The sequence below is a fragment of the Oncorhynchus masou genome, chromosome 32, assembly GCF_036934945.1.
Source record: "Oncorhynchus masou masou isolate Uvic2021 chromosome 32, UVic_Omas_1.1, whole genome shotgun sequence".
Lineage (NCBI taxonomy): Eukaryota > Metazoa > Chordata > Actinopteri > Salmoniformes > Salmonidae > Oncorhynchus > Oncorhynchus masou.
In genome coordinates this window covers 66,609,966-66,620,118 of record NC_088243.1, presented here as the reverse complement: position 1 = coordinate 66,620,118, position 10,153 = coordinate 66,609,966, and the positions used below count along the sequence as shown (strand labels likewise).

The 10,153-nt window shown below is 40.3% G+C and overlaps 1 protein-coding gene across 1 annotated transcript; it reads left to right on the top strand.

Annotated features, from left to right (window-relative positions):
- The first annotated feature begins 4,943 nt into the window (after positions 1-4,943).
- Positions 4,944-10,097, top strand: LOC135526490 (H/ACA ribonucleoprotein complex subunit 1-like). Its single transcript, XM_064954899.1, has 7 exons — positions 4,944-5,050; positions 7,569-7,758; positions 7,985-8,139; positions 8,329-8,388; positions 8,825-8,945; positions 9,056-9,178; positions 9,291-10,097. Exons 2-7 carry the CDS (start codon positions 7,581-7,583, stop codon positions 9,299-9,301), a joined length of 648 nt encoding a protein of 215 aa, XP_064810971.1. The 5' UTR covers positions 4,944-5,050; positions 7,569-7,580; the 3' UTR covers positions 9,302-10,097.
- The last annotated feature ends 56 nt before the right edge of the window (positions 10,098-10,153 follow it).

The following is a 10,153-nucleotide window of genomic DNA, read 5'->3' as shown; positions in this document are numbered from 1 at the left end:
CACACTTAGCAGCCGAGGAGAGAGAGGAAGGACAGCTGTGAAAACAACAGCTGGAAAATGAGTCGGAAGCACAGTAGCATTTGGATGCATTTTAATAATGTTGTCAATGTTAAGAGCACAGCGTAAAATTTGCCAAAACAAAATCTCATATAAAGCCTGTTCTACGCACAACCGACACCGGCATATGCAAACTGTGCACCCAAGTGTGAAGCTAGCTGTAGCGGAGCTTTGAGAAACTAGCGGGACGGCTAGCGATAATGGTGGCGTATCCACTCAGTCAAGTAGGCCTACTCCGCGACCCACAGCAACGCAGTCTTCTATGGACCAGTTTATGCCAAAGTCTATGTCTGTAGCAAAACAAGGCCAAATTGATATTGCATTGGCTAAAAGGATTGCCACCAATTTCCAGCCATTTTCGATTGTGGAGGACAGAGGTTTTAGAAATTATAGCAATAGTCTAAATCCAATGTACACAATTCCAAGCAGGAAAACCCTTTCAAAATCACTTATTCCACTATTGTACGAGAGCACACAGGCTTCAGACCTGGAAAGAGTCCAAAAAGCTACTGCTGTTTGTCTTACCACTGACTGCAGAACATCAAGGGTAACCACTTCTTACATGTTGGTTATATGTCACTTCATTGAAGGTTTTCAATGTCTAGCTGTCTGCTTCTGGACTGCTTTGAGTTCAGCGACAGACACAACTCAGAGGACTTGGCAGAGGAACTGTTGAGAGTGGCCAGAGAAAATGGAAAAGTTGTGTTAGCGACAACGCAGCTAACATAACCAAAGCCATGAAAATTTCAAAATGGACCCATCATCCATGTCTTGCCCACACAAACAACCTGATTGTAAGATATGCTCTGAAGGTGATGAAGCCCTTTGTGGACAAAGTGAAAGAAGCTGTGGAATACTTGAAAAACTAAAGTCTACACAACGCCAGGTGGGGATGCCTGAGCTGAGGCCTAAACAAGACTGCACTACAAGGTGGAATTCAATATGTTATACCTGTATGTTGAAGCGGTTTCTTAAGTCAAAGGATGCCATCATCTCTACCCTGGCCATTGTCAATGCACCTGTTGATGTTCTGACCCAAGAGGAATGAGAGGTGGTGGAGGAGTTGTGCAGAGTCCTGAAACCCTTTGAGCAGGTCACTGTGGAGATCAGTGGAGAAAGGTACAGTATGCAGTTATTACTACATCATTATTTAATCCAGTATTACAGTTGAAGTCGGAAGTTTACATACACCTTAGCCAAATACATTTAAACTCAGTTTTTTACAATTCCTGACATTTAATTGTAGTAAAAATGCCCCGTCTTAGGTCAGTTAGGATCACCACTTCATTTTAAGAATGTGAAATGTCAGAATAATAGTAGCGAGAATGATTTATTTCAGCTTTTATTTCTTTCATCACATTCCCAGTGGGTCAGAAGTTTACATACACTCAATTAGTTTTTGGTAGCATTGCCTTTCAATTGTTTAACTTGGGTCAAACTTTTTGGGTAGCCTTCCACAAGCTTCCCACAATAAGTTGGGTGAATTTTGGCCCTTTCTCCTGACAGAGCTGGTGTAACTGAGTCAGGTTTGTAGGCCTCCTTGCTCGCACACACTTTTTAGGTTCTGCCCACACATTTTCTGTAGGATTGAGGTCAGGGCTTTGTGATGACCACTCCCAAAACCTTGACTTTGTTGTCCTTATTTCACTTATAATTCTCTGTATCACAATTCCAGTGGGTCAGAAGTTTACATACACTAAATTGACTGTGCCTTTAAACATCTCAGAAAATTCCAGAAAATTATGTCATGGCTTTAGAAGCTTCTGTTAGGCTAATTGACATAATTTGAGCTGGTGGAAGAACAAGGCCTCCGTCTACCCACGTCTTACTAAAGTCATGACAGGGAGACTCTGCATAGTGGCCACATCTGTTCCCTCTGAGATGGGTCTTCTCGAAAACATGACAAATAATTACTGAGAGAAGAAACCGCATCTGCCCCTCGAAAGTGAGGCAGCTTGCATTTCTGAATACAAATCTCTTATAAAAGCAAAACATGGTCAGCATTGCGGTGTGCTGCTGGTTATAACATGGCAATAAAGAAGAGAGAGAAAAGAGGGACCAGTTTAATGTTTTAAGTGGGATTCTGCAGTTTGCAGGGCAGCAGGGTAGCCTAGTGGTTAGAGTGTTGGACTAGAAACCGGAAGGTTGCAAGTTCAAATCCCCGAGCTGACAAGGTATAAATCTGTTGTTCTGCCCCTGAACAGGCAGTTAACCCACTGTTCCTAGGCTGTCATTGAAAATAACAATTTGTTCTTAACTGACTTGCCTGGTTAAATAAAGGTAAAAAATATATTTATTTGATATGGTGCAATATTCTATTATTATGTTGTTCAGATTGTATTTGTTTTGAATTGTTACATTTATATGTACTTTGTTGATATACATTAAAAAGTTATACTTTAAATGCAAATGTTTAATAGCATTCTTTTTCATTACAAACCAATGCATTTTTAAATACATTGTGGTTAAGGTAGAGTATGATTTCATTTAATCATTTCATTAGAATTATTTTAACACCGATCATAGTCAGACTCTCACAAACTGTTTAACTTGAAAAAAATAAAAAATTAAATATTTTTTAAAAGAGCTGTTTGGGAGCCAAAAGAGCCGGCTCTTTTTGTTGAGCATATCCAAACGAGCCAGCTCTTTTCCCATCACTACTACCAAACTAAGACATTTCTCTCAAAACACAGGGATGTCAATTCCCGCTGGAAAACTATGGCTATCAGAGGACTTTGGAGTTTGCCAAAACAATCTGGAATTGGCAATCTTCTGCCATGTAAAAATAACTGCCATGCAGTGGTGTGTATTCATGGACGCCAAGGGTATATTTACCAACAAAACAAATAATAACACGTAAAATATTTTATCTTTCGTCTCTGTGTTTCATAATTTTCCTTCAATTCGCAAGAGGCTGTATGTACCTCACAGGATAAAGCATTGGAGTGAGCGAAACAGCGTCCCTCTGTCTCTCTACATGTAGGCCATCTATCTGGTGCTGTCTGGTTCAAACGAGTTTGACATTGTTGGCGCCCGTTGCATTGAATGCAAGCAAGCATTTGGCCTCCCTTGAAAAAAAAAGTATACAAAATTAACCAATCGGCTTTGAGCTCAACTGTGAATGTCTTGTCAAGAAAAAAAATGGTTAATGGAATCCAGCTTGGATTTGGCGTCTCTCCTATCAAATCCCTTTGAGAGCATACATCATTAACAGAAACAACTTGAATTGTTATAACTCTTTGTGTTGTTGTTGTCGCCCTCCTGTCCAGCGCCTGCGGCGAGGGTCCCCTCTCTAGAGGCGCCACCTGAGTGGGCCAAGCCTAAGGTGGAGCGGGGTCCACGTCTTGCACCAGAGCCGCCACCACGGATAGATGCCCACCTAGACCCTCCTCTATATGGTTAGGCTTTGCGGCCGGAGTCCACACCTTTGGTGGGCAGGGCAAGCAGTACCAGAGCGCCAAGTCTAGATCCAAAAGGCTTCTGAACAGCTTCTACCCCAAGCCATAAGACTCCTGAACAGCTAATCAAATGGATACCCAGACTATTTGCATTGCCCCCCTCTTTTACGCTGCTGCCTCTCTCCATTTATTATCTATGCATTGTCACTTTAACTCTACCTACATGTATATATTACCTCAATTACCTTGACTAACCTGTGCCCCCGCACATTGACTCTGTACCGGTACCCCCTGTATGTAGACTCGCTACTGTTATTTTACTGCTGCTCTTTAATTATTTGCTATTTTTAACATCTATTTTTTACTCAACACTTATTTTCCTTAAAATGGCATTGTTGGTTGTATTCAGTTGTATTGTATGTATTCAGCGCATGTGACAAATGAAAATTGATTTCATGCAGCCTTGTTGTATTTATACCATCCCAGCAGCTATCTTAGAAATATAACTTTGCTCTGTGCTTCTCAAAGCATGGACTTCGTAGGCTATGGATTATTTGATTGAGACCACACTTAATAGCCTACAGGTGAACATGATATTGAGTGCCCAGTGCCCATCGGATAATCAGGGACGCTGGGAGGCATCAGGCACACGTCGATTCATAGCCTAATAGGAACGTAATTCTAAAACACTGCCGCCCCTCGTCCCCTATTAAAATAATCCTAAATCCTCTCATTGACTGAAATTGAGAAGGAAAAAAAATCCTCCAGGTAACCATTCTGTATATGTCGATCTGACCCTAACAAGACAGATACGTCATTGCTTACCTGGCCCTCAATATTCATTATGGCTTCTTCTAGATGTGAGCCTAGAGAGGAAATGCACATCTACAAGTAGGCGGATGAATATAAATATGTCAAACATGTACACATTACACACGATAGCTCTGGTACAGGTTGTTACACGTGGCTTGAGGGTCAAGATGCATGTAACGCTCTGGACCACCAGAGCTGTACAAAATTGCAGTTGTACAACAATAAGTTTTTTTTTTTTAAAGCATTATTGTGAAACAGTCTTTTTTAAATTAGCGTACTCTATGTAAAGTATAGATTTATGTATCAAAAGTATTGTTAACTTGGTAGCAATTCCAGTGTTGTGAGCCTTTCTTTTTGGTATCAATTCGTGCGTGTGTTGTGAGCATTTCATCGGCGTGAATTAAGCACATTTGTTTTACGACAGTCTAAGTTTTACGACAGTTCAAGTTTTCTTGTTTTTCAGTGTGGTCGCTAGTTACCTCAGCCACAACGTCAAAACCCCTGCCCATTCCTACATTTTATTTGATTAAAATCAGATTTTAAACCTAACCACGCTGCTAACCGTATGCCTAACATTAATCTTAAATTAAGACCAAAAAACTCATTTTTGTTTACATTCATTTTTACGATATAGGCAATTGCAACTTTGTGGCTGTGGTAACTAGTGCTTCGGTTCAGGTTTTGATTTACAGCACCACAAAAAAGCCACATGCGTTTGCATCGCGTGGAAATAGTTTTTGGCACAATTCGATCCGGCAGCTGATCTTATTTGTTCTACGAAGGTAACTATGATTTTTAAATATATATGTTTTATATTTCATCAGTTGCAAGAGGCTACCACAATGTGCTCAGCAAAGCATAACGTGATAGTCTTTTGATTTGTTGTAAATAAGAAATCCATGTTGGCTAACCCTAGCTAAGTCGAGTTAACTGTTAGCTAGCTTGTTCTATTGATCCTTTTTGTAAAGTTGCAGTGTAACAGTAGTAGCTTGATTTGTTAATATCAATGAAAATGTTACAGCCATTACAAGTCACTGTGCTGGTATCAATCGTAAACGTGATATAATGCATCGATCAGGTAAATTAATTAGCTAACTTACCTAGCTAAGTTACGTCTTTAGCGCAGGGGTTCTCAAACCTTTTAGGGGCTGGGGACCCCATTTGTTATAAATTCATCAGGGACCCCCTCATAATCAGAATACAACTTGAGAGAGGAAAACAGCATACAAGTACTGTAGTTTTACTATAACGTTAGCAGTGCATGGCTGGATGAACCAAGTCTCGGCCTTGGAAGAAACTCTTTGCATCGGAGAGTTTATAGAGTTTTCAAACTAATTTCCGGCATTTTTGTCCCTTGTCAGCGAGCTTCGTTGTTGCAGCGTTAAAGCTAATATCCTGCCATACTACAACACATTTCTACTCTATCTATAGGGTTCGGGGTTTATTTGTTATGCTCCGCCTGCTCAGTTTTTCACAAGTAAAAGGCCAAACATAGAATTTAGCTCACCTGCTTTTACTCTATGATTTGAATTTGATCTAAAATGTTTTTATTATAGATTAAAAAATATATATATATGAATAGTTTCACCATATGAAAACTAGAGCACGACTGACATGGTACTTTTGGATCCGAGTGAAAATATTAACCAATAACCGATATATCTGCTAATATAATAATAAAAATATATGGAATAAAAAAAAAACCTCATAAATCTGATTTAATAAATTTGAGGAATTAACAATGTAAGCACCACATAAAATTTGGGGTCACGGGTATGACAGTCTTTTAAAATAGAAAATGTGTTACTCTAGTGAAAGGAGGAGATACTGCACTGATTCCAGCAAAAACATTTTCACGGCTCTGAAGACTGAACTGCCTCATACCAGCCACCTTGAAAACAACGACACAGGACACATTTTCAATGTATTGGTATTTAGCACTAACCCAAAGTGAACGGCATCAAGTACTCACAGCTAGTTAGCAGGCTAGATGGTAGCAAAATGTGATGACTGAGCTTGAGGAATACCCTTTGCAAAAAGATAATGTAACGCACCAGATTTTGCGGGCTTCACCGCTGTAACGGTGCATGTTCTTAGCACAGCACTTGCTTTGCTTTTGGGCGTAGCATCCATTGTTTATCACGTCACCCAACATGACCTGGCAAGCTTCTATCTATTCAGCACTCACCTCTCTGACTGATGTGTATATAGTTGTGTTGTTGGTATAGTGTCCAGTCTTGCAGTAGAGGGCAAAAGCAACATAGGCTTATAGTCATGCAAAAAGTCCCCCCTCCAGGACAAATAATGAAATGTGAAAATATAATTCTATGAAGAACGTCTTTTTTATCAAGTTATGCGCCAAACGCTACATTTGGCACATAACTTTATTCACTTGGCACATTTTCTCTACAGAGATACTGAAAAATAACGACGAGAGAGAGGGAAATCATAGTGTTTTTACATATTACAATCATTTCATAGCCTAGGTTTCATTTTCAAACATTGAGAGATTCAATAGATACATGCACATTCACACTGAGTTGCCATCTTCGAGGAACAGAAGTTAGCAAAAAGTTGGAGGTTGTATTTCATTAACGTTTTATTGAAAAGGTACAGATTTAAGTATTGACCTTGGGAGAATCAATGTAGTAGGAGCTAGATTCCACAAACCCTGGTCTCTGCTCCACTCTGTTGGGAAATTCATCATAAACTTCCTTCACGATGGAGGTGGTGTTTAGTCCGCTAGTCAAAATGCTGAGTTTTGGCACTTTAGCAAGGCTTTATTCCCCAATTTTTAAAAACGTTTTCCATGTGGTCTATATTAAAGGGTACTTAATTTAATATAACAAGCTTTTCAAGTTCAATATTGGTGCACAATTTCTGCTTATCAAAGGGATGCAAAAAGCACACTTTTCGTGGAACAACACATTGTATTGTTTGGTCGCTGGTTAGAATTACAGAGCCAGCAAGTTGAAAATGAATCCCTTGGCCAAAATGTAATCTGTTAGTAATATTCATTTAAAAACTGAGAATGTTTTTTTATTAATTAATTTAAAAATGTAGATTTTTTTAAACCAAATATTTTGACATCTGGCCGCAAGACCCCCTGCAGTACCTTAATGGGACCCCATTTTAGAAACACTGGCATAGCTAGCTAGTTTTATTATGGCATTGAGATTATCAGGCATTTGGAAAAGTTTATTGCTGACATTGTTTGAAAAACATATCTTGTCTTTGAGAATGAAATGCAAGGAATTGTTGCTATGCCACTTAGCTAATATCATCTCCAATCTATCACAGACGCACAAGAACATGTCTTTCCGAGGAGGTGGTGGAAGAGGTGGCCGTGGTGGCGGATTCAACCGTGGTGGAGGGGGAAGAGGAGGATACGGTGGTGGTGGTGGAGGATATGGGGGTCGAGGTGGCGGCGGTGGTTTCCGAGGTGGGCGAGGAGGCTTCCAGGACTATGGCCCTCCAGAATATGTTGTTGGTAAGATGACTGATTTGGCAATGTGATGATGCCCCCATATTGATTAAACACTTTCTCGTGATGCAGGGGGCATTGTTGATGCTTGGCATCCTGAAGTTACTCCAGTTGTCTATTAATGACCATGTTGTCTGCCAGGCGTTGCAACCTCCGTTGTCGTGGGTTTACTTGCAGGTGATGATCCATGTTTTTTTCTGTACTGACCATATGTCCTTGCTCTTTCCTCCAGCCCTAGGGGAGTTTATGCACCCCTGTGAGGATGAAATTGTGTGCAAGTGTGTAACGGAGGAGAACAAAGTTCCCTACTTCAACGCGCCTGTGTACTTGGAAAACAAGGAGCAGATCGGGAAGGTGGATGAAATCTTCGGTCAGCTACGTGACTTTGTATCCTTTCAATTTTTTGTTGTCTAACCTGTATCGTATTTGGGGTTGGTTTATATCATTACATTCTTCAGTGATACAAAATACTAATCTCAATGTAAAAAGTTGCATGCTATGATAATTTTTCTACTGTTTAACACTGAATTTCATGTCATTTGTGACACTGGTTGGCCCCTTAACCTAAAGCTACAGTATTTCTCTGTCAAACTCTCTGATAATATGAAGGCTTCCTCGTTCAAAAAATTACAGAAGGTAAGCAATATCAGTTTGTTACATGTAGCAGAGCTTGACCAGTAGTTGCTTAAGTACTTTTTTTCTTGTCTATGATACCTAATCTGGCATCCGTGGGGTTATCTGAGAATGAGGAGCTTTGTGACGGGCAGTGCATTCATGCTTCTCATGCTTTTTGGAACAGAAATTACAGAAATACCTTCCTCAACTCTCCTGTCAACCAATCATCATCTGTGAATCAAACACGGATCACAAATCTTTGTTTATTTTTTTTTAGCAGGAGCTCAGTGCAGCCCCTCTGCACAGCCAATGTGTACTTCTGTTTTTGCCACAGTTGTATCATAATTCCCCTGCGGAAACTTTGCACCATGGACACTGGATTGACCATACATCTGTTTTAGTTATTGCATAGAAATGTCTTGACCTGTATTGTGTAACAGCATATTCTGGTCCACAGTTCTACGTAGACCCAATGAAACTCCTACCACTACAGAGGTTTCTTCCCAGACCCCCGGGTGAGAAGGGTCCCCCAAGGGGAGGCAGAGGAGGTAGAGGTGGACGAGGAGGTCCCCGCGGAGGTAAGAGTGAAATGCCAACCGCTCAGCCCCATGGGTGTTTTTCTCTTGTGGTTAAAAGTGTAGGAATGTTAGTCAATTGATATTCAAACAAAATACATTTGTCCTCCCAGGTGGATTCCGTGGTGGCAGGGGTGGTGGTGACCGTGGCGGATTTGGAAGAGGAGGCTTCGGTGGTGGGCGGGGAGGAGGAGGATTCAGAGGAAGAGGAGGCGGAGGCGGACGAGGATTCAGAGGTGAGTCCAAATCCTGGAAAAGGAATCCAAGTGACTGTGAATAGACAATTTGCTGTTTTTAGATTTCATGATGTGTGTTCCTGTGGCATTGATGCCTTTTTCTGTCATCCAGGTGGCAGATGATGACAAACACTGTATGCCCCGTGGGATCCTCACCAAGTGTCAATCCCTACAGGAAGCAAATCAGTGCAATGCGATGCTGGAGCTTGGCTCTGTTGGACTTGACATGGAGAATGAACATTTCATCTTTTTATACTGCTCAATTATCAATTTGTTTTGTTTTTGTATTCCAATCTATGATGCATGTGTGAATTAATGGCTTTTTAGTTAATGAACCTTGAAAGCACTCTGCTGTCACAGGGAATAGTATCATTAATGTCCCAGTTTTTGCAACTCTTCAACATTGTTCCCACTGGATGGTTTGGGGGTACATTTAGGATGTGTCACGGTATTATACTGTTGAATATGATTGAGAGCTTTCATGTTGGAGTGCAATGTTGATAAGAGACAGAAATTGATAATACCTGGAATTTTATAAGACAAAAGGCTTGGTTTGGTAAGTGGAAGATATGATTGACATTATTATTCATTACAATCAGTGGAAAATATTGTATTTACCCCAGAAATCTGTGGTTACAGAGTACTGGCACCTTGTGTAAAGAAAAGCCTTTATTTTATTTCACCTTTATTTAACCAGGTAGGCTAGTTGAGAACAAGTTCTCATTTGCAACTGCAACCTGGCCAAGATAAAGCATAGCAGTGTGAAGAGACAACACAGAGTTACACATGGAGTAAACAATTAAATAGTGCTCTGCAGAAGGTTCTCCTGTTTTTATTTGGACATCTAACTTAATGTCTTATTTTTTGCTCATGCAAAAATAAACAAGTGTTCCGGAATTGGAACAATACCTCTTTCAAATTCAGGGTGATTTTGTTTGTTTCAACACCTTTTGTCAACTGGTCATGTACCGAAAG

Coding starts and splice junctions, on each gene's coding strand:
- LOC135526490 (XM_064954899.1), top strand. CDS start 7,581: ATGTCTTTCCGAGGAGGTGGTGGAAGAGGTGGCCGTGGTGGCGGATTC. Junction 7,759..7,984: donor CCCTCCAGAATATGTTGTTG/GTAAGATGACTG, acceptor TCTTTCCTCCAG/CCCTAGGGGAGTTTATGCAC. Junction 8,389..8,824: donor CGTTCAAAAAATTACAGAAG/GTAAGCAATATC, acceptor TCTGGTCCACAG/TTCTACGTAGACCCAATGAA.